Here is a 23,930-nt window from a genome sequence, read left to right as displayed (position 1 = left end):
ACTTAATGTGTCGCCTGTATTTAGTCGGTTACATATTTCTGTGACACCTAAATATAAGGACGCGTCGACGTGAAACCAATAGCAACGGGGCGGGTATTTATTGATCATAGAGATTCGTAATTGGCTACGTGTCTCCGGCGGCGTCATGTATTGGTTGCATCCCTTTGTGGGCGGGGCCTCGTAGCTCTTCAGGCAGGTATGTAGCGGAGACGTGAAAGGCCGTGCGTAAACAGAGCGGCGAAGATGGCGTCGAGTAAGAAGAGCGGTGGGAGTAGTAGAGCCGACAAAAGTGTTAATGGAAGACGGTCGACGAAACACAAGGAGGGCCCAGAGGGTGAGTCCTTCGTGTCCCGCGAACCGCGTCACGGCTGTTAACTTCCCCTTGTTGATGCCCCTGAGCGGTCACCTCCCGTTAGCTTGTAGCTAGCTGGCCTCAGTGGACGAACTCAGATTTAAGCCGCTGGGTGTCTCTCGGCTGCTTCGGTCTTTATTTTCCTTACATGACAGTCAAAGCAAAGGGACATTGACCGAATCTGCGCCTTCACCGTTTCAAAGCTCTGCTGTCACGTTCATGTCCCTCTGCTTTCCACCCAGCAGCACCAGATCAGTATAGTAGTCGTGATTGTAACGTGTTTGCTATTGAAGTGGAGTTCCCTGTAGTGAAGTGTAGGTGTGTGTGAGTGCACGGTTACTACTCCCTGCTTCATTATTCACCTGTTACGCTCTGTGTTCCTTACTCTCAGCCGCTGACGCTGAAAGGAGCCACCTGAACAGGTACTACAGCAGGGAGCAGAGGGTCAGCTGTGATTTCATTGATGACGAATGCGGCGGTGTTAAGCTTACATCATTTACGAGCATTGAAGGCAAAGTCATAGCGTCATGATGTCAGTGTTAAGGACGTGAGAGCAAACTGATACATGTGACTCACACAGATCTGTGGAGGATAAGCTGCTGCTGCTTCATCCTCTTCAGTCAACACACTGTCAGAAATCACTTGAACAAGTGTAATATAATCGGTAAAACATTTAGCTTAGAAACGCGTACCTTTTCTCCCCTGATCTCCTCTTGTTTCTTATTTCAAACTCGTGTGTTCAAATAGCAAAGTCTCTAAAAAGAGAAGTCACCGCGTTTTTTAGTTACAATTAAAATTCACTCAGCTAGATTTTGAACAAGATGCAGAGTCAAAAACAAAACATTACAGCCACTCGGACCTGTGAGTAATAATGATTAAAAATTAAGTTTCCGGGTTTTGGCCTGATTGAAATCCCCCAAAATGTGTCTGAGCTGATGGAAACAGGACTGAGCCATTGAGTTAATATGTTTATGGAAAATGAAATTGGAAAATAATAGCCAAGGAGCCATTAGTTTCCAAAGTCTCTGCGACTCATCGTGAGCCTGGCACTGTGCCATCCATTGTCCCTCTATTACATTACAATTGTGATTGCTGCCCATTTGTGAATTGATCCTTTTTATAGTAGACCTCTGCTGAAATCATCGCTGAATGAGATCATTATCAAAATTGAGTTATTTGATTTCTCATTCCCTTGATTTCCCATTCTAACCCTAACCTAATAAATGTGTTTTAATCCGATTTGACATTTACAGATTTGATTTACAGGACGCGTGTAAAGTAAACCTGAAGGGAAACCATTCCGTGTCGTCTGTACGGGGCGTGGAAGCTCATTGTTGCTCGTTTCCTGTTGTTCAGGTCGGTCTTGCGTGAGTTCTCTGAGGTAGGGGTCACAGCACACAGAACTCCCGCTGCTCACACTTCCACTTCCCCCTGCTCATAGTTTGCCACACACACTTCCCAAAACATGTGACATTTGTACAGCCTTACATTCATGGCTAAGAAGTCCTAACAGAAGCTTTCTTGAATAGTGTGTGTAGTGTCAGCATAAAGTGGATGTTCAGATTGAACTCCAGCTCAGACAAAGGCTGCGTTGTGTCTGACAGCGAGCGCCACTTGAATTGAACAGACACTGTTTTCTTGTCCTTGGACTTTAACATGTCCCAAGAATGGATGTGTTTAGGCTCGGGACAGGAACACGACAAGAGACATCAGTGTCTAACAAGATCAGACAAGATCAGTACAATCTAATCATGTTGATATTCAGGAGTTGCTAAAAGTCTTTGGGGCACTAAGCAATAAAGCACTGCACTCCAAAAACAAATCCAGTGGAAAGTGGCAGCTGATAAAGTCCCCGTGCTGCAGGTACGGGCCTCCAACAACCAAAACAACAGTTGGAAACGCAACATATTCATCAGCTCCCGAGCGGGTGTCTGCTAGTGTGTAACGGTGCGATACTGTGTGTCTCTGTGTGTTTATTTAAATGGGTGAGGGGTCACGTCTCCTTTAGCTGCAGGACTCCGAGTGTGATCTGTGTTATTCACCAGTGAGTCAAAGTTAAGGTCACACTTTCTCTCTGCCAAAGATACATTTCCACCCACTTTGTACAGATCCCTCTGTTCTACAAACAGCTTTTTGTCAGCACTTGGCACGTCCACCATAGTTCATCTGAACAACGCTCGACATTAATATTATACAAGACAGAAGTCTAATTAGTACTTAGAGTCTATACTTGTAAATTATGTTTTCAGCATTCCAAATCTGGCTGCTTTTAAAGGGAAAGATCTCCACTGAACAGAAGTAGTGCCTGTGCAAGTTGCCAGCAGCCACACACACACACACACACACACACACACACACACACACACACACACACACACACACAAACACACACACACACACACTCTGTACCGAGGGTTGCATGGCAGGGGCTCATTGGTTTCCATTTTTTACATGATTTATACAAAATTTGTTCCCGGAGAAAGATCTGTTTTGCAAAGGAAATGTTGGCGTGTAACTGACATGCAAAGCAGATGCAAACCGTTGCAGTGATGTATGGTATTCACAACAGCTGCAGTTACTGAAACCAGAGCAGCTCTCATACTTTGCTGAGTTCTATGTTTGATGTAATCACAATAAGTCTTTTGCCGGTGGAGCCTCTGCCTCTGTCCGTGTTGCACGTGCGGTCTGCCAGTTAGACTGAAGGTTGTGGGGAGTTGGAAGTTGAACAGCCAATGACGAAACAGGTCACTGTCTCTCTGGGTGGAGGTTGCCCAGAGCTTCCACACCCACTCGGAGGAATCAAAAGAGGGACGAGCGGAGAGGAAAGTAAAGAGCAGCACGTTTTGGTCTGAGGCGGGATCCCTTGAGACGCGCACAAGACAGAGGAAGAGACACGGAATAAACGAGGGCACTAAAACCTTGTAGCGGCAACACTCTCTCTCTCCTTCTCTCTCTCTGTCTCTCCGTTTTCCTCCATGCTCTCGCTGCTGTCGTTGAAGAGAGAATACAGACAAGGACAGAGCCTTGAATTCAGACGCTGGTAAACACTTTACTCTTTAATCTTAGTCTTACAATATTGACTTCATACCCTCTGCACCCTTTATGCGCTCCCTGCACACTGTGGGGTCCTGTAGGAGTCATCATACCTGTGTCTGTAGCACTGCTGCTCTGGGTCGTTCATGACTTATTGCTGCCCGTCGCTATCATTCATCGATAATGTGTACAGAAAGTTCATCTTCAACCGTTACGCTGGGCTCACTGGTGTCATAACTGAACTGTGGTAAGGGATGAGGCTGAGACACGTTGTTCCTTACTGATACACCTACAAGGCTGCGCTATCAGGGCGGGGCCAAAAGAAACACACTCAGGTAGATTGGTGATAAGGCCAGCAGGTGAGTGATGTTCCTCTTCCCTTGGTTCCCACAGACTTGCCTGTCGGGACGTATCCTGCTTCTGGTGTTGTAAAGCTTTGTTGAGTCACAGCCGTGTCACACAGAGGTGAGGTCGCTCTCTGGCCTCTGGCAGGCTGGAGCGCTCGGTGAGCTGTTTGTGGGCTGCTCTGCCTCAAGACACTTTTAATGCGGCAGGTAGAGCAACATACAATTTGTGTAACTACTTGTTGAAAGCATTAACTAACTGTGATTGTGTTTGTGTATGCAGATGAATGTGTGTGTGTGTGTGTGTGTGCTTACACAGGTTGATTGGTTCATTTCCAGTTTGAAATAATGAGTTGACTCACTGAACATTCAGCAAGTGTTCCCATGTTGAGCACATTCACCATCTCTGTGTAATCCACTGGCACATGGCCAAGAGCTGAGATGAAGCAAGAACGGGCTGGAACGAGAACACAAAACACGTGTGTGTGTGTGGTTGTGTGTGTGTGTGAGCGCTCACACAAAACATACACCCATTACTGTCACTGTCATCATTCCTGTGACGAACTTTGGACTCAACATATGGGAGTGTGTGTTTCAGTGAGACATCGTCCGACTCCATTATTCATCCTCCCGACTCTGTCCCGTGATCCTTCACCAGGGCCGAGCGTCGTCACTCTTTGAGGTGTTGTCAAGGTGACACGGCAAAGGAAAGGAACTTTTTGCACGTATTCCTCTCTTGATATGAACTGCAGAGATATTGGCTATTAAACTGTCATCAGGAGATAAACCCATAGCGACTTCATAGACGGTGAATAATAGAGCAGCAGCTTGAATACAGAGTCTCTGGAGGTTCAACCGGGTTATGGGAACGTTTGCTGATTCACAGCGGTAAACCCGGCTTTCAAATAAGAGTAAATTCGCTGTCGTAGTTCAAACGGGTATTTCGACGAAGTGCAGAGTGTTTGGGAGTATTCTTTGTCAATGGATCAATTTCAAAACGCATATCTCTGCACACATGATTGCTGCTCTGAGCTCTTTGTTAGGGAGACAATATTTGTTGCTCTGCCTCAAACCATTGGCAAAGCACAATGCCTATTCTGTTTTTGAATGGATTTCCCCCTCATAGTCATGGGATTAGCTTTTGTCTAATCGTCTCTCCGTTTTACATTGGTGAATCAATGAGAAGCCGTGCCCCGGGCTTCACACTTTAATATGAAAAACATCCAAAGTGCAGCACTGTTTACGTCAGCGACTTATTTGGCTGTTTTGAACGTCACGGCTAATAAACGTCTCCCAAATTTAGACATTTGCCCTGGGCTCGACGGGAGCATCACAACATGTTAACACACACGGAAACCCCTTTATTTGTCAGGCCGTTTACACAACAGTAGGGCCGTTATGGAACACACAACGCTTGACACGTTTATTTGCTGTTGACATCCATTTTTGTAACCCAGAAGAGCTAAACGCTTAAGCAGAGGAGACATCATCTACTTGGCGTTTGGTAATTCTTTGCAAATGTCTCGACTGTTACAAACGCGGTAAAAGACAACACGCTGGCAGAATGGTGTCTCACCTGCAGGGCACGTTAGAATATTCCATTTGTAAAAGGAATCAGTCGGAGGTGAAGAGACGAGCGGCGGCTGAATGGATCATTTTTCACGCGGCTTGTGTGCGCTTCAGGTGGTCTGTCGTCGGGCTGATGAATGTCTTTTCCCAGGTGTCGGGAGGTGGCGACTCCCTTCCAGCGAACTGAAGGGGCCTCTCCCCATTACTCAGGCTGCGGCACTCAGACTAGCAGAATAATGTGCATGTAGGGCTTCATTAGTTTTTGACCCACATTGCAGTATTTCACTTAGAATATTTTATAAAGTTTTAATAATCAATGTATAGGTTCCCTCTGCGCCGTGCTTGTGACTTTGGGGCGACTACCGCAGCGGGTTTAGCTTTTAAATTAAAGGCAGTTATACAGGACGACGGGCTAATTAGTGGAACACTGATCTGTTACAAAGACCTTATTTTCCTTCTGCCTTCCCTTTATTCAGCGTCCTCTATGAATGGGACGCCGCTGTCCCAGTTCCCTCGGTTCCTCGTCCCCTATCCTCTATCTCTCTCAGTGTGCCAGTTGCTCATGTCATAACAGGTAGCGCTCGGGGGCTCAGCGTCATGGAAACTCGGGTCTCAGGTGACGCAGCAGATGCAGCGGTGAAGCCAAGAGGGACGTGGTAGCGCTTGTTTGTTTTGCTTTACGGGGGCACAGGCGAGGGTGAAGTTGACACACAAACTCTGTGTGTTGTCAGTTGCGTTTCTCCCTTTGGGACTCTCAAGTGTGTGTGTGTGTGTGTGTGTGTGTGTGTGTGTGTGTGTGTGTGTGTGTGTGTGTGTGTGTGTGTGTGTGTGTGTGTGTGTGCCTGGTTAATCTGTGTGTTTCCAGCAGCGTGGTATCAGTGAAGGCCCTGTACTTTTCTCCGCCTGCTCCGTACTTGTCTGTCTTGATCTCAGTGGATTCTGGCTGCTTAGGTTGGATTTCCATCGTTTAATTTCAGGGCTTGGTGAACACGTTTCACACAATGTGCCTCCAAGAGCCCGGCTATGGAGGAGGAGGGGGGGGTTACTTAATCGCAGTATGAGAACATTATATTGGATATATTCAGTGATGGCCCACTTGGTACAGTGTCTGCATGCTAATTCAATCTACGTAACTCGGAGCATGGCGCTGAATAGAGAGCAGGTTTCCTCTCTGCTGTTGGATCAACGTTAATAGGTAATCTGAATGAACAAATTGAATTAAAGCGTGCCATTAAACGCTTTGCCTGGCTTCTCTTTCTCTCCCCTCCCAGTGATGGACTCCAAAGCGGTGTTTGATGCCCTGTACGGCGTGTGCGAGGAGAACGCCGCATTCTTCTCAGGAGGAGCCAAGGGGTCACAGGGCGAGGCGGCGCGGCGGCTGGTGGACGCCATGAAGCTGATCCAGGAGCACGCTCGCAGCCTGGAGCCCGTTATCTCCAGCTTCGCCTCTGTCTACCACCTCTTTGACTTTGACCCGCACATACCCGCCAACGGCTATCGCTCCCTTGTGAAGGTAGGTGGCTGGAGGGTCACAGGAGGGTCGCTCTCTTTTGTTAGACTTACTTCTCCAACCTGTGTGGGTATGTTCAGCTCAATCCTACACAGGTTTTCCACACAGTCTTATCATTATTCTCCACACACACAGTTAGAAACCCGTGCAGCAGCTCTTTGCCTTAACGTCTCTTTGTTTCAAGGTTAGCCCATTTGTTTCACGGATTGATTTTATGTTGCAAATCAGGACAGATAAATTCCTCCCTCTGTAGAATCTCTCACCCCCACTGTACCCCACTGTACTCTGTCTCTTTTGCCGTTATTGATGAACCATCATGACCTTCAGTGGCTGCAGCCCACCATTATTGAATTGATCTCGCGGACCGGCAGATGAATGCATCTCTGTGTTCCAGCCTCTCCATTTCCTGGTTTTTAATCCCCCCTCGTTCCCACAGTGGTACTAATCTGTAACACTCTGGTGAGGCAGCAAGCTTCTCACATGTTTGTATTCAGCCATGCTATCACACATCCATGTTTTCCCTCCAGGCTTACCCGACTAATCCTAATTAACCAATCTGAAGATACGTTTCTTTAATAATTACGTCTGTGAAGGTTCTCTCTTAATAATTACGCAATTAAGGACCTATGGCTAATTTTGTCATGAGATGTGAATCTGTTGTACAAATAGCTTCTTTTTTTTCAATCCATTTGGGACTAAATAGACCTGGTTATCTCTCCTATACAGAGGATCCATTTAGTAACAGTCATCATTATGTAAACCAATTAATTAATGTCTACTTTGCTGTGAATTTAATTACAAAAATAAAGTACTACATCATTTTAATGTGCTGAGGAGCGTATGAGTCCATGAGTACTTTTAAAGAAACAGTAACATTTCTGATCATGCCACCAATCTCCCTAAAATATGACCCCTCACTGTTTCAGGTACTGCGCTGCTGCCTCCTCCACATCATCCACAAGGGGCGATACATCACCGCCAACCGCCGCAGCATTTTCTTCCGCGCGGCACACAACGCCAGCGAGATGGAGGCCTACTGCAGCGCCCTGTGCCAGCTCCGCGCCCTCCTCTACCTGGCCCAGCGCATGCTACAGGACAACAAGGACGGCAACCTGTTCTTCCAAGACGAAAGCGGCCTCAGCGAGATCTTCGTCCGCGAATACTCCTCCATGCACAAGGGGTGCTTCTACGGCCGCTGTCTGGGCTTTCAGGTGAGCCCGGGAGCGCACGGATCAGTCGCGGAGCAAAGCAGTGGAGGTAGATGAGGTTCCAGAGTAGCACTCCGTCTTGTTCGATCGCCCAGTTCTGGGATTTGAGGTGAGAGCGAACTCGGAGAGCAGGAAGTAATAAACTTCATAAAGGGCAGCTGCTGAGGGCGACGAGGACTGTAGGGACATTGATTTCTTGTAGGAAACTCTCACAACAATACAGGACAATTATTGAGTGAAAGTAATAACAAACATGTATCACACAAGTAAATGAATGTAGTCATATGGAAGGTGCTGGAAGGCTGGAACAGGTACAGCTGTTATCCAGCGGTAACTCACTCTGGACCCAGGGCGTCCGGGGAAGATTCTAAGATCTATGCAGGATTTCAGCACAAAATTGCCTTAGTGACACGTTGAGATTAGAAACTTGTCTTGCGTTGATCAAACTGTTAGGCAGGGTCAGAGGTTCACAAATGCAGAGGAAGAGTGACATCAGAAATGTGAAGGCACTGTTAAGCGGCCCAACTTTCCCAGTCAAACGTGACCCACAGTAGGTGATTCATGGGAGCCTGGAGTTAGGAGAGGTCTGTCTGTCTTTTCTGGGCTAGAAAAATGGAGCGGATGTTATTAAAAAGGGTACGCAGCCGAGATAGTGGGAAGAAAAAAAGCCGAACTCGAACAACTCACTCTGTGCTGACTAGGACATAAAAGAATAGTTTATAAATGTCAAGAAGTCTTTTGTAAGACTCCGTTAGAGGAGTAAAGGGGAAAAGGCTGAAGCGACAACTTCCGATGTTGGCGTATGCATCTGATATTTACAAAACAAACTGGATTAGAATCTGAAGCCAGTCTCTCTCTCTTCCTCTCTTCCTCCCTCCCTCCATCCCTCTCTCTCTCTCTCTCTCTCCCCTCCAGTTCACTCCAGCGATCCGGCCCTGTCTCCAGACCATTGCTATCGGCCTTGTGGCCTTTGGAGAGAACTACAGACGCCATCAGTCAGGAATAGGTCAGCGTGAGCCTCTCCCTCCAGCACTCCAGCTACCATCATTCGACCACTTCATTCACATTCATAGATGGTTTTCCCCCCCATGCCGCTGCTACATCGCTCCTTGACCTTTGACCACATACCTTTTGATGTTATGTGCCTGGATTGTAGATGCTCTTTCTTCATTTAGAATCTGCTGGTGTGCCTTTTGGGTATTCCAGAATGTTTTGAGTCATGAGTGCAGAGGTCGACGTAGATGTTACACTATTTTATGCACACGTGTATATAAACACACACACACACACAAACACACACGTGCCGAATCATCTAACATTCAAAACCAAAGAATCGTTGGACTTATTGTTTCTGTGCTCTCTGCTGCGTCACAGTGGAGGCAGGAGGTATTGCACACTATGGTGAGTCTACTGTGACCCTCCCCCACCCAAACCTGTGTCCTCTTCAGTGAACTGAGAGACACTGTGACTGAATGGACTAGTTGCTTCTCTCTGGTAGTGCTAAATAGATCTGCACGCAGCACTGTGAGCTTAGGAGTTGATGTGTTCTGATGTTCTGCTTGCCTAATGTCCACTCTTTCATTCCCTTCATTCATATTCTTCCCATCCTTTTAATGTAATTGCTCTTAACTCCATCATTCTTTGCTCCCCTCTCTGGCCGTGTCTTTCGCACATATTATTCTTTTCGTCTGCACTTTCAACCCTTTCTTACCTCGCTGCTTTTCTTGCTCTTTTCCCATCATTAATTCGTCCACCTCACCCCGTCTTCCCCCCCTCCTCTCTCTCTCTCTCTCTCCCAGGCGTAGCAGCCAGCTCTTTCTTTACTTCGGGGAAATACGCCATCGACCCAGAGTTGAGAGGGGCAGAATTTGAACGCATCACCCAGAACCTGGATGTGCATTTCTGGAAGGCCTTCTGGAACATCACCGAGACTGAGGTCCTCTCGGTGAGTGGAGTGCTTCTTTACTTACTCACACACACACACACACACACACACACACACACACACACACACACACACACACACACACACACACACACACACACACACACACACACACACATATATATCCACATCCACACTGACATGTGTGACCCAAGCATACAGAAAAGTGCACTGCAGAGTTTTTAAATTATGAAATGGTATCAGAGACATTTTACATTCTTCTGGTAAAAGTGCCGTTCTGTCATTATGTATTTTAGCCTACAGGCAGTTAGTAATAATAGAGTGAAATTGAATTTATTCAATGGGCTTCATGATTTATTCATCCAGCTTCCCTTTCTCTACGATGACCTGACTCACTCTCCAACTTGTGTGTCTCTCTCTCTCTCTCTCTCTCTCTCTCTCTCTCTCTCTCTCTCTCTCTCTCTCTCTCTCTCTCTCTCTCTCTCTCTCTCTCTCTCTCTCTCTCTCTTTTCTCAGAGCCTGGCCAGTATGACGTCCACTCCGGTCAAGGTGAACCGTGCTCTCTCCGTGCCCCCTGTGCCCTTTGACCTCCCCCTGGTGGCCAACCATCAAGCATCTGTAACCATAGCTCCACCATCAGCGCACATTGGTACCGCTCCCATCCAGATGAGGCTCATCTCTTATGACCTACGTGAAGGACAGGTACATGGGCAAAGTCATCATTCACTTCTTTCTTATTGGAGGAAAAAAAAACAACTTGCAAAATGTCTCCAGTCCCCTTTGTAAGTATTTGCGTGTGACCTACTGGAAGATTTTCCTCTGTTGGTTCCCTTTAGTCCATCATACATACAGTATAGCTGTCGTTCTGTCTGTAAATGCAGTTTTGTTCCTAACTCAGAGGAAATGGCGGGTCAGCTTTAACATGCAAACTTAATCTATCAATACTGCACATCAGTGGTGTTGAATCCTCTTCAGTCTCTCTCACTCTCTCTGTCTCGCTCTTGCTCTCTCGCTCTCCAATTCTTGGTCTCGCTTTTTCAGTAGGTTTCACTCATTTTTTCTCCTCCTTCCCTAATTATCAGGACAGACTCCCTCTCTGTACTAGACTATCTCTCGCTCTGTTCCTTTCTTTGTAGCCTGACAAGACATGCCATCAGCCAGCTTCTTCTGCCATTGATCATGCAGCCACAAAACAAGAGTCTCCTATTTAATGTTGAAAAACATAAGTCCCCGTAAACGGATTCTTTTACCCGCCGCTTCCCTCCCAACTTGTCTGTGCTAATGAATGGGAATTAGTGTGTTCGTGGAGGTGCAGGAGGAGCTGCCGGCAAGCTGCTGCAGAATAGCAAGTTAATCCCTTTGAATGGAGGTCTGTTGTTCACACCAGTCAGTCCCTCCAGCTTTTTACAATTCTGCGATCTGCAAATTCAACAGAACTCTGCGTTTTCTCCCACAATGCTGCATAATTTTCCATTTTACTGCTTAATTACTGCACGATTTTCCATTTATCATCCAAATTTCACAAATCATACAAAGATTAACAAAATCATGTGTGAAGAAGTGGAGAAACTCATTCGTCACAGAAGGCTTGCATGTTCACAGCTTCTCCTGTAGCGCATTCAAGTCACCTACACACACTGTTGGCATCCAAATCAAAGTAACATGGAAGTGATGACGTGTTTCTTAAAAGTTGATTGCAACTTAAAACAGAAGTGAAGAAATGTAAAGCTATTTTAACTTTGTGAATATAGATAAAAAAGTGTAAAGGTTGTGATTAATGGGGGAAGAAAATGTGTTCGTGTTTATGATTGTGATTGCAAAAATCACATAAAAACATCCTGGGGCCTGTGAATAGTTGGAAAAATATATTAGCAATGAAAACAGGGCTTTGTTTGCGTTGTACACAGACTGTGGACAGACAAGCGGCGGGATGCAAACATCACAATCTAATATGTGATGTTTTGAAGTACAAAACAATTTGTTTGCCTTATTTTTGTGTCAAGTCCTCTCTTGAAACTTTGTGTTTATCACCTTCTTTTCATGCATCCCTTTGTCTCGCTCCCTACAGGACAGTGAGACTCTCTTATCGATCTCCCGCTCTGAGGGCGGACCTATCTCTCTCTCACTGGGCCTGAAGACTAAACGCTGCCCCTCGTCTCCCTGCCTGCTGATCCACTTCCACGGGGGAGGCTTTGTGGCCCAGACTTCCAAGTCCCATGAGGTGAGACTCTCCGCCCAGCCTCGTTCAGTTTCTCTTAGCGTTTCTCCCTAATCCTCCTGGGAAAGCAAAATAGGTGAGGATTTGCCATTGGTTCAACACATAACAGCAGAGCTTGTTAAATGCAGGACGCCATCCAAATGTTCAAAGATAGATTGATAGAACCTCGCTGCTTGACCATCCTGAGATCCCCAGCTCCATTCCAAAGAGTCGTATCTCACACTGATAACCCGGCGACGCTCTCTTTCTCCTCACTACGTCAACATCTGGCTATATTTTCTCAACATAATTGTAAATGAACCCCAGCTAATTAAAGTGTTGCAGAGACGGACACCGGTTGACAGCAGAGGAGCAGAGAGGTCACCAGTCGCCTCAAAGTCTGACTCTCTTCCTCAGTCAATAGTGTGGCTCATAATGAGGCGTTAAGCTAATTATAGTCTAATTAATCTGTGAAAACCTGATTGAGAGACTTTGCTCTGCCTCCTTACCTTCTGCATCTCCTGGGATTAAGAGGCAAAGCCAGTGTAGATCTGTAAATCACTTGTCACACACTTCATCCATACCCACATCTCTTCTTATAGAGTCAAAGCAATTTCCATCAAAGTATGTAATTCACTTTGAGTAATTGTAATAGAACAACACTTCATGTCATAAAATCTGTGATGTTAGACCTCTTGTGATTTGTTTGGATTTCCTCTTTGCTCTCCCCCGCTGTCATCTGTGCGCCAGTGTGCAGCCTTTAAGTGCCAAAGGGCGACTTGGAGCCATTGTTAGACAAGTTTGTGTGAAACCGTCAAGGACACGGGCCGCCTTGATCTGCAGCTGGCGTGGCAACCAGAGGATGTGAGGGAGGGATCAGAGAAGCGGGCGAACGGTGCTGTCATGTGGAATTAACAGTGAACTGTGTCGTCCTGCAGAGAGAGATTACCCCAGGCACTAATGGAGGACTTGTCACTTGACTATCCCTCTCTCTCCCTTTTTCTCTGCTCTCCTCTTTTTATTACATCCTCCCCCTAAATCTCTCTAAAATCTCACCAGATCTTTTTGTTCACTTTGTGTCCTTTCCACCATCTCCTTCCTGTCTTATTTTGGCCTCACACACACACTTACTCTTTTCCCTCTTAATTTGGCTGGATGTCTTTTTGCCCTCTTAATCCGTGAATCATTGCATTAAGCCTAAGCAGAGTGTAGAGAGCGAGTAGAGAGCGAGTTTCTCTGAGGTGAAGACCCGTGGCCCTGAACACATCGTGCATCTCTGCTTCACTGCTCTATCCCTCCCTGTGACTGTCTGAACGCTCTTAAAGTGTGTTAGGCTCCGGTCTATCCGCCTGTCGAGGTTTCCAGGGCTCTGTGTGTTTTTTTTGGATCTGCTGGCTTGTGATCACAGACATTCATTTACTGGGATCCGAACACTTTGAGGTTCATGCACAGACACACATGCACACAAGTAAGCAAGTGTTCAGGCAGCAGAGATAGAAGCTTGTAAAGATACATTTCCTACTGTGACTGTCTGAAACGCATGAATTTCCTCTGATGGAAGCGATCTGGGTACCTTTTTGATGTTCTTTATGTGTGTGTGTCTCTGTGTATAGAGCATATTAGACCTCCTCTACGCCTGCTGCTTCATTTCTATGCTGGCAGCTGATGAAGTGTCTGACCGGTTGACCTTGGCAGACACTGGCACATGTTTACAATCATTGTTGGCTGTCAGAAATGGCTGCACAGTTGGACACATGCATACACACGTATACCTATGGGAGCGCCTCTGCTGAATTTGATTTGCACAAACCCACTCGGCCTGACCTGACCAGTACTTGAACCTCAAACACCCTCGCTTGTCTGCCGTCTCACTCCAAGATATGTAGTCACAGGGTGGGTTTTAAGTGAGCACCCTTTGAGCCGTGCCTTTGTTGATGTGTTTTCCATACTGAAGCACTGGTCGCTGAGGTGATGTTCGCGCACACACACACACACACACACACACACACACACACACACACACACACACACACACACACACACACACACACACACACACACACACACACACACACACACAATGTGCTTTAGCCGGTATTGAAGGGAAAGAGTTCTTCTCTTTCTCTGCCAGCCCTGTCATACCTGGTCAACAATCTGTTAGCAGAAGATAGAGACGGAGGTACTAAAGAGGAATTCTTTGTAGAGAGAATATTTAGTCAAGTCTCCCTCAAATGTCAAGGGCAACGCTTTGCAGCGTGTGAAGTAAAGTACCTGCCTGAGGTTGGCATAAGAATAGGAAGCACTTACCCTGACAGGAGAGTAACAACAAAAGGGCAAAAACCTTTTGTTCTTGAGGTGTTTTTGTGTCTGTGAACAGAGGCGTACCCAGGGCTTTGAAATTATGGAATTAACGCAGGTTATTCACTGCATGTCTGGATGATTTAATGTCTATGAAGAACCATTTGAAGACAAAAATGAGCGGAAATGACACTACACATACACCCATTAACTATTACAACCCATTACTCTGCATGTGTGTGTATGCGTGTACACTTGAACCTGTATTGATTGAACATTCCCAAGAGAAAGACACAAATAAGTTGTGATCACCAGGATCATGGTTGCTTCATTATCTGTGCTGGTCACAGCGGGCAGATGAACCTGGAGTTATGCCAGGAGGTTGGTGATCTCAGATTAGCCACACACTGCAGGTGTGTGGCGACTCTTTCTTTACTGCGGTGTGTCAGTAGAGGTGGAATGTCCCCGTATAACTGCTATTTTAATGAAACTTGTTTGCTCTGCAGAGCACGTCAGCTGCTGCTGCTGGGACTCTGTGCCGGTGCCGCTTCTCGGCTGGCGAAGGCCATATTGTCATATCAATCACCGCTCTCACACACACACAGACAAACACACACACACAGCTGCCAGACACACACTCAAAGGAGACGACCCCTGACTATTTACACAGTTACTCTACATAGCCGATTCTTATTTGTCACTAGGTCTGGACCTCTGTGACCTCATAGCTGGCGAGACCTTGTTTTTGGACCATCTCTGTAAATCCACACAATCCTCTCCTTGCATTCGTCTTCTTCCTTCATTAGCTGCAAATTAACATATACAGTATGTGTATGTAAACTAGGATATGTGGCCACCTTCGGTTATTATAAGAAAGCAAATTGAGGTGACTCTGAGAGCAGCTCTCATTTAGTCTAGACAGTAAGTCAGAAACCAGACAGATGACATCAGAGGAACACATCATCTATCTAACTTTGTTCCTTTCTTCTTAATGTATTCTAACAGCAAACACATCTCTCTGTCTCTCACCCACTTCTTATCTTAGCAAAGCTGTCTTGCTGTGTGTGTGTGTGTGTGTGTGTGTGTGTGTGTGTGTGTGTGTGTGTGTGTGTGTGTGTGTGTGTGTGTGTGTGTGTGTGTGTGTGTGTGTGTGTGTGTGTGTGTGTGTGTGTGTGTGTGTGTGTGTGTGTGTGTGTGTGTGTGTGTGTGTGTGTGTGTGTGTGTGTGTGTGTGTGTGGCATTTACAGTTAATTCCTATGTGAGCTGGTCATTCCTTCCCTGGTAAACTCACTCCGTCTCTGTTTTCTTTTCTTTCTGTCTCGTTGCAGCCATATCTGAAGAGTTGGTCCCAGGACCTTGATGTCCCCATTCTATCAGTGGATTACTCCTTGGCCCCTGAAGCCCCTTTTCCCAGGGCCCTGGAAGAATGTTTCTATGCCTACTGTTGGGCTCTGAGGAACCACCACCTGCTAGGTACACACACACACACACACCACACAATGCTGTCTGCATCTAGGCACCAACTTCCCTTTCACTTCCCAGGGTCATGGGAACAGTACGAGCTGTAGAGAATGTATTTTCATTTGGTAGGTAAGAGAAGAGAAAGTGATTTATTAGACTCACTGAGTATCATAACAGAATTGGTAAAACTCCCTCAAACTCAGTGCTAAGCTGTCTCCTGTGGGTTTCGTTAAAGCCCTACCTCTCAAGAGGACTCACTCATTAATTTCAAAGTAATCCCACAGCAGCATTATTTTAAAGCACTGTATTTTCTGCATCATTATATATATGGTGTTTAATATTCAAGCTATAAACAAACAGCATCTGCTCACTTTGGATACACCTGACTGCTGAAGAACATTTTGTCACCTTAGCAGTTTCAATATGCTTATGAGAAGATGATATCATGGCTCTGAGGTGGCCTGTGACACCACGCCCCCTCAGTGCAGCCTCACACTGAGCAGAATACAGCACCAAGTGTTGGATGATATCAGTGTCAGGCTGCTTCATAACACTTAAGTATTTTTAGATGCAGAGAAATAAACCACTCCTCTCCTCCCATTTCACTTCATTGTTATCCAGGTTCTGTTATTTTTACCGGTTCAAGTCTCCCCGTTTTGTCTCTGCCCTCTTTCTCCTCTGTCGTCATGTCACCTGTTGGCTCACCGACCCATTTCTCTCTCTGTCTCTCCAGGTTGGACAGGGGAGAAAGTGTGTCTGGTTGGCGACAGTGCAGGAGGCAACTTATGTGTGACGACATCGATGCGCGCCGCTGCTTATGGTGTGCGAATGCCAGATGGCATCGTGGCGGTCTACCCGGCCACCCTGCTCACCGCCTACGCCTCGCCCTCCCGTCTGCTTACGCTTATGGATCCCCTGCTGCCGCTCAGCGTGCTCTCCAGGTGCCTCAGCGCCTACGCGGGTAGGAATGTGTCTCTGTGTGCATGCAGGGGGCTTTTTTTATCTGGTTAAGTTTGTGGAGGTCGCTGAGATGGGCACTATAATAAGAGTGAGGAGAGAGCTGATGGAGTTTTTAGCCTTTCATCTCTCTCCTTGTTGCACGGTACCTTTTTCTCTCCAGTGTTTGCTTTTAAATGGATTATCTCAGTTTGCTTCTTCCAGTTCTGTTGCTTACGCGTCATTTATACATAAAGCATAAGCATGATCATTTATAAGTGTAGGTTGATGATGGTGATAGCTCGTTGTAGCATATTTGATTGCGAAGATGATAACATGCTGTAGCTTATCTTCTTAGAGCTCCAACTTATGTCATTATCAGTTAGTGCATCATTAACTAACATTCCTTGGATGAGCAATTAACTGTTGAAGCTTTATTTAGCCCAAAGTGATCTTTGATGTTTCACTTCAAGTCTGTATTATCATTTCACAAACGCCAAATCATTGTGTCACTACATGGCTTCTTTCAAGGGAAACACAGAACAAACTGCTTTATAAAACAGCAGGAGTGCTACAGAGGTGGGCAGGAGTGTGACATAGTGTGGTTTGGGGATGTTTGTCATTTGAAATCAAATGTTACTTATTCTTGCCACCGAAATGAAATAGTTGCACTGATAGTCATTGCAATGTACTGCAGCGCCTTCTCTACTGTCTCCTCACCGCTACTCCATCTATCTTCCTATTCCCCGGTGTCTCCTTCTCCAGGCAACGGGCCACAGACGGAGAAGCAGGTAGAGAAAGTGAGCACGCTCAGCATGGTGAAGAGGGACACGGCGCTGATGCTACGGGATTTCCGACAGGGAGCCACCAACTGGATCCACTCGCTGCTGGACTCCAACAGATCCGCAGCCCCCGCCAGCACGGCCGTGGAGGCGCCCCCGGAAGCTTCCGGTATGTTACAACTGCACGAGCGTATGTCCGCATGTAGTCAGGTGGGAACCTTGTCTGGCAGTAATTGCGTTCAGCTTGTACCTTTGGTCGTGTCTACATGCCACAAGCTGTTCAGATCCTTCCTTCCCCCTGATGGAGTGTGTGTTAAGCCAGTCCATTTGAATTTCAAATGCCAGAACACCAATTTCCTAAAACTTAATTTCCACCCCATATGGAGCAGCTTATTGCCATGGATCCCCTTTATTCATTTAACTGGCCGACTGCGTCCCACCCTGTTGCGTAACTCCGGTAGGCTCATCCCCGTCCATTCATCTCTTTGGTGCAGCGCAGCTTTGACAGTAATTGTTAACTGTAGCCACCATAAATCTGGCGGCGAATCGTAATTTCCCCGGCGTCCCCTTAGCTAGGTGACACCCCCACAGCTGAAAGCACAAACTGATGAGAACGTCGTCGGTGGGTGTACATTATTAAAAGGCCATCGCGGTGCCGGGATGGTTCATTATTAAAGACATGGGAGAACGGCAGTGCTCGGTAAAGAAACCAGCCGTGACCACTCTTACAGCTGTGTGACAGCCGGGGGTGGGACGAATGATATCACCATGACAACAGCATTTAATATTCTGCCACCCCCCCTTCTCCGTCTCCCCTTCCTGTTTTATCCCAACTTGCATTTCTGGGCTTTTAACGGTTGGCTGTCAACCAGAGGACAAATGATGAATGGGAACAGTGGAACAAGTGAAAGTGATTGTGTTGGAGGTTTTGTCCTTCAGCTGCAGGTGGATTTGAACGACGTCATCAACCTTCACACACTTCATGTTCATAACATTTGCGTTGTTTTTAATTCACCTCTTTTCTGTCCGTTTAAACCCAAATCCTCTGTCTCTCTCTCTTTCTTTCTTTCTTTCTCTCTCTCTTTCTCTCCTCTTTCTCAGATACAATGAGGAAGAGTGTGTCCGAGGCGTCCATCTCCTCTCCTCACGCCGACCCCCCTGTACCCTTGGAGCCCCTTGAGTTAAACAAGAGGCTGTCGGTGAAGAGCCAGACTTGCCTGGATTTGGTAGCCCACAACCACGGCAACTCCCACATTGCGCCGCAGCTCTCCGATCGCACCGTACGTCAAAACGCGTCTATATTTAGATTTGATGCTGTCGTTCACAGGAGTTTATAGTATGATGTGAACAGGTAGGAGCTTAATGAGCGACTTAAGATGTGATTTTGTGCTTGAGATGACACTGCCCATGCCTGAGAACCAGATTTGGATAAAATTGAATTTGTGGCAGTCTGGGCGAGGGGATGGAGATTATCCCTGTGTGTTTCTTCACACAGCCAGACTGGATTAGAGGCTGACGAGGGGGAAATGTAGCAATCAGGATGACGTCAGATTGAAAATATGCTTCCATGAAATGAGGATTGTTCAGCTAAGATTCTCAGGCCCCGCGCCAAGATTCCCTGAGATTTTCACAAGGACAAAGTGTCTTGCGTGCGTGCGCGCGCGCGCGTGTGTGTGTGTGTGTGTGTGTGTGTGTGTGTGTGTGTGTGTGTGTGTGTATATAATCAAGGTCACCTGACAGATATTTTATGACTGGATTCTAATTTTCTCTGACATTGCCTTTTCCCTTGACCAGTCCATGTTTCATCCAACCTCACCTGAATCCTTTCTTGCATTACGCAGCCCGAAGATATCAACGTCTTCCTCTCAAACGAAGCGGACGCCACGCCGCCGTCGCCACCGCCTAGTGATGAGGAGGTGTCGGAGCTGGAGCTCCCCAGCGAGTTTCCTCTGGGATTTGAACCTCTGCGCTCGGAGCAGCTGGCTGATATGAGAGTGCAGACTTCTGCCGTGGTCAGGGATCCCTTCTGCTCCCCCCTGCTGGCTCCTGACAACATGCTGAAGGGGCTGCCACCTATACATATAGTGGTAAGATCAGGCAACAGATGGAATGAGTGAGGGGAGTAGAGATTGAGGAAAGAGGCATTGAGGAAAAGTTGGTGTCAAGTAACCTGTCAATCACTTTATACTAGTTAGAACTTCCTGCCCTCCTGAGAAGAATTAGGGTAAATAAGTTCCAAACAAACAAGAATAATTTGCAGTTATAAAGACTCCGTGCTGACAGAGGGAGGAGATCAGGATTGAGATTGTTTAATGTTGAGAGAAAGCAGGAGCAGAAGGATGCTGGTGATGGAGAACAAAGCAGCGTCTTAATGAGAGAGACAGAGAGCTCCGTGGTCTGAACCTAGTCTAGCATCAAAACAGGAGCGTGAGAGGTGGGCTGAGGTCCAAGCCCGCTCTCTCTAGTGAGAAAGGTGCGAATAAGAAAAGGAAGAAATTGGTGCCGGTTTTAAATTGGCTACGGTGAGTCAGTGAGAACGTATAGAAAGCCGCCACAAAGGAGACCTGGAGGCTCGGCTTCCTCTTTCTCCAACTTAATTAAGATTCTCAACATGTGTGGAGGGAATTTAAATGTGCACCCCTTCTCTCCCCTCTCTCCTCTTCTCCCTCCTTCCTCAGGCTTGTGCGTTAGACCCCATGCTGGATGACTCTGTGATGTTTGCCAAGCGTTTGAGGAACGTAGAGCAACCTGTCACTCTGTGTGTGGTGGACGACCTCCCCCACGGCTTCCTCAGCCTATCGCAGCTCTCCAGGGAGACCAAGGAGGCCGCCGATGTGTGTGTGCAGCGGATTCGTGCTGTGTTTACCCAGAACGACACCCCACCAGAGCCACGCAAACACCGCAAGCTGGAACGCACCGATAGGGGCGTCACAGTCTCTGCTGGGGAAATGGGTTCTCTCTTTGCTGGATCTATTGAGGGAGAGGAGCTAACTGCTGGGATGGGAGCTAAAACTGCTGATGGGGAGGGCTTAGCTGCTGTCGCTGCCCAGAATAACTCTGATGCTGGGGGTATTGGGGCTTAAATAAGGTTAGGGTTGCTGTTCCAAGGACTGAACGGGGGAAAAGTAAATGAAAGTCAGACAGACTTAGGCAATGCACTGCCTAAATTGAAGAGAGGGAGAGAGAGAGAGAAGGAGCTTTGATACAAGCAGGAGAAGGGAGGGAGCCGTGTAGGAGACTGAGCGGCTTTTAACCAACAGAACAAAACAGAAGAGGAGCTGTGAAGTACAACTTCCTCCGCTTTACAATCCTCTTGCTACTTGACATTGCACGACCGTGCACAGACGCAATACTGCCTGGCAGACAAAACAAACGCACCCACAAAAGATGGCGATGTTGAGAAATAAGAATGGTAGTTTAGCAGCTATTCCGATCAAACAAACCAGAACTCCCCCCCCACACACACACACACACACACACGCAGCAAACATACTTAAGAACTTTCGCCTTTGGGCGGCGGAGCTTCGGATATAATGCAGCACAGACGAGTCTTAAGACGAGGGCTGAATAGGTGATTCATCCAGGCTCCGGCATCCATTGGAGGCCCTAATCAGATAGTGGTAGGCACACTATATGCTTCTCTATAGAGCCATCCCCTTCTAAATGACCACTTGTCCTTTAGGGAGCCACTCTAAATCACACTTAATAACTCCACATTGTGCGCTCTATTACACTAGTTTGGCAGTCTATACAGCTCACTTTGTGAATAGTGACTGTTGACTCTGTCCTAAATAGATTTACAAAGCTAAACACACACACACACACACCAGTCTGAAAGGGTCTAAACTGGATGAATTGATGAACTTGTTTATTGCGATTCTGTTGCAGTTTTTAATCACATTATTAATCCTACTCAGTAGTATTACTTTTGTAATTTATATCCTTTTCTATTGCTGTATTATACTCTCTGAATCATTTGAAGTGCGTTTGATGATTTGTACATGATGTGTGTTAAATGTTGTGTGTCTGAATGTGCTTCATATTTACAGCTGCTGCTGCTCTGAGGTCCCTTGCTCTCACAGTTCAGCACAGATATCAGTAACACACACTGATGCAGAGTATTACCCAGTGACATAGAGCCCTATCTAGATGCTGTCTAGTGCTTTTTGTAGTGTTATTATAGAAATGCTAAATGCGTTTTATGATTGCCACAGTGAAACTTGGTTGTAGAGGCACCGCTTCCTGATGTGCCGGCTTGAGGAGCTGTGTGGGAACTTAAATAGTCGGACCCAACTGAGGGGAAATGGGTGTTTGCTTGGAATGAGAGAGAGGGAGAGAGAGAGATGCGACACGAGGTACAGCTCACAACTATCAATATGCTTTGAAACTTCACTGGGCTGATATCCATCAGTTGCCCCTCCTCCTCCCCCTTCTTCCTCACCAAGCATTATCGCTCACTCCCTCCCTACTCGGCATCCAGTGTGTCAAAGTACCACTTCACCGGAGCCTAGGGATCTCCTGTCCGTCTCTACCTGCTTTTACAAATCAGGGGCTTTTAGGCAAACCTAGAGGTCTGAAAGAAGAGAAGGAAATTGTAAGCACTGTGTAAAAGCCGCTGAAGCTGATTTGGTCACCTAAAAGCAGCTGGTGGTGCTTTTGCCTTGACTTTGTCTTCGATGGCCCGAGGACTCTCCTCTGAGCTTGTTTGCCACAGAATCCCTTTGAAGTAACACAAAAATGTCCTTGGGAGGTCCAGGCTCTCTATCAAGTCCAACTAAATATAGAAGCCAACAATGCTGGCACTGCCCTGCCCTTGGCCGGAAGCAGGGCTGGGTTGCCAGGTTTGTAGGGAAAGGATGCTGCGTGATGAATAGGATTTAGCTGAAGTGCAAAATCTCAACTTCACCCCCCTCCCCTTGTAGAAGAGCAGGATTTTCAGCATGCTACAGGATTAGACCATGCTCACTTCTGTCAGTCCGAAGTACTTACTGCACTCTAGCCAGGGTGGAGTAAGAAGTATTGCACTCATCCTCTCGCCGATGACGGGATGAAGTTTTGCATTACCGGCTGGTGTTTATGCTCACACTGCACTTTTGCGGTAGGCGGTTTGTTGATTTGTGCAAGTATATCTCAGGCGTGCACTTTCTCTTTCTTAGCTCCGTGCCTGAATATGTGGCTCAATTAGAATCTCACACACACTCACATGACGGCGCTCTAGTGTCTGCAGTGTATGTGTGAAACCACCGGCGCAGGTGCGAAACATGACCTCATACGTCGTGCCCGTCTTTGAACATAAGGCGCAGTCTCATTAAGTCTCACTCTTCAAAGCCTGTAAGTGGCAGTCGTGTGTTGTTGCGCTTCATACGCCAACTTTTGCACAAGCACCCAGAGGCCCCCCCTTGGAAAGCCTTGCAGGGTTTATAGATCATTGGCACATTCGTGGGGTCATGGCTTGTATAGAATAAAACAACTCTTGTGTTTTAGAAGGGTTGTCCACGCACTGTAATGAGGAGGTGAGGATGCCGAACAAAACAAACCTCAAGGAAACGCACACATGTTGAAGGAGGAATCTGATATAGAACAAGCTGATGGAGCTGATCAACAAAATGTGCGTGTTCTTTTTCTCTTTTGCACTTTTCCCTTTTTCTCTCTCGTTTGTGTATTGTCTTGTCTGTAGCCAACTTCCCCGTTGTTTCATACGTCACCGATGGTGGATGCTGCGAGGAAAATATGTGTCAAATACATTCCCCTTGCTGATTATTGACCTTCATACTCCTCTTGCCCGTGATGACCACTCATGCATTAGGCTAATTCAAGTGCAGGAGATGCAGCAGGGAGCCCCATCTGGTGTCTTGAGTTGCCCTACGTGCATCTCTTTTGTCATTGTTTCCCAGAGTTAATCAGTGTTTTCATTTTGTGGAGGTGTGTTCGTGCTTCCGCTGCCTGTTTCCTCTAGCTGCAATGTTTTATTCAGTGTTTTAATTAGTATTGTTTCGCAGTATGTCTGCATTGATGATGCACAGAGCCATTGGATCATCCCAGATCATCCTTATAAGTACAACACTTACGTAGTAGTTCAGTATAATATTTTGTGTGTGTGTGTGTGAATCAGGCTGTACAGTATACCTCTTCCCTTTCTCACTTTGAGGCTTTTCTCTCTTTGTCCCGGGCTGCAATGCAAAGCGAAGTGCAATCCTGCTGCAAGCAGAAGCAAGCTGCTTCACTGATATACAGTCCAGCTATGCAGTTACACACCAGCATCACTTTATTCCCATTTCACGTGACAGGATTTTGCCTCTTTTTCCAGGAAAAATTCTCACATTATTCATCACAC

The 23,930-nt window shown here is 46.7% G+C and overlaps 1 protein-coding gene across 3 annotated transcripts; it reads left to right on the top strand.

Annotated features, from left to right (window-relative positions):
- The first annotated feature begins 197 nt into the window (after window positions 1-197).
- On the top strand, window positions 198-23,894 carry lipeb (lipase, hormone-sensitive b). 3 transcript variants are annotated; one of them, XM_076152542.1, is made up of 15 exons: window positions 198-331; window positions 735-774; window positions 3,352-3,392; window positions 6,570-6,811; window positions 7,735-8,019; window positions 8,932-9,022; window positions 9,816-9,961; window positions 10,439-10,624; window positions 11,991-12,143; window positions 15,746-15,890; window positions 16,612-16,839; window positions 17,580-17,765; window positions 18,698-18,876; window positions 19,438-19,683; window positions 20,275-23,894. In XM_076152542.1, the coding sequence occupies exons 1-15, from the start codon at window positions 244-246 to the stop codon at window positions 20,677-20,679; spliced, it is 2,661 nt and encodes an 886-aa protein (XP_076008657.1). In that variant the 5' UTR covers window positions 198-243; the 3' UTR covers window positions 20,680-23,894. The 3 variants fall into 3 exon arrangements, with proteins under 3 accessions (XP_076008657.1, XP_076008655.1, XP_076008656.1); XM_076152540.1 differs by lacking the exons at window positions 735-774; window positions 3,352-3,392 and having other exon boundaries at window positions 198-334; XM_076152541.1 differs by lacking the exons at window positions 198-331; window positions 735-774 and having other exon boundaries at window positions 3,111-3,392.
- Window positions 23,895-23,930: the final 36 nt, after the last annotated feature.

Source organism: Genypterus blacodes, unplaced genomic scaffold (genome assembly GCF_046128005.1).
Source record: "Genypterus blacodes isolate CSIRO-AG114 ecotype Tasmania unplaced genomic scaffold, CSIRO-AGI_Gbla_v1 ptg000057l_1, whole genome shotgun sequence".
NCBI classification, from domain to species: domain Eukaryota; kingdom Metazoa; phylum Chordata; class Actinopteri; order Ophidiiformes; family Ophidiidae; genus Genypterus; species Genypterus blacodes.
Note: the sequence above shows the minus strand (reverse complement) of the source record. Positions and strands in the feature narration are given on the sequence as shown.

Excerpts from the sequence above, each read along its gene's own strand:
- lipeb (XM_076152542.1), top strand. The coding sequence starts at position 244 with ATGGCGTCGAGTAAGAAGAGCGGTGGGAGTAGTAGAGCCGACAAAAGT. Across the intron at positions 332-734 it reads GAAACACAAGGAGGGCCCAG|TACTCTCAGCCGCTGACGCT; the intron begins AGGGTGAGTCCT and ends CTCTGTGTTCCT. Across the intron at positions 6,812-7,734 it reads GCTATCGCTCCCTTGTGAAG|GTACTGCGCTGCTGCCTCCT; the intron begins GTAGGTGGCTGG and ends TCACTGTTTCAG.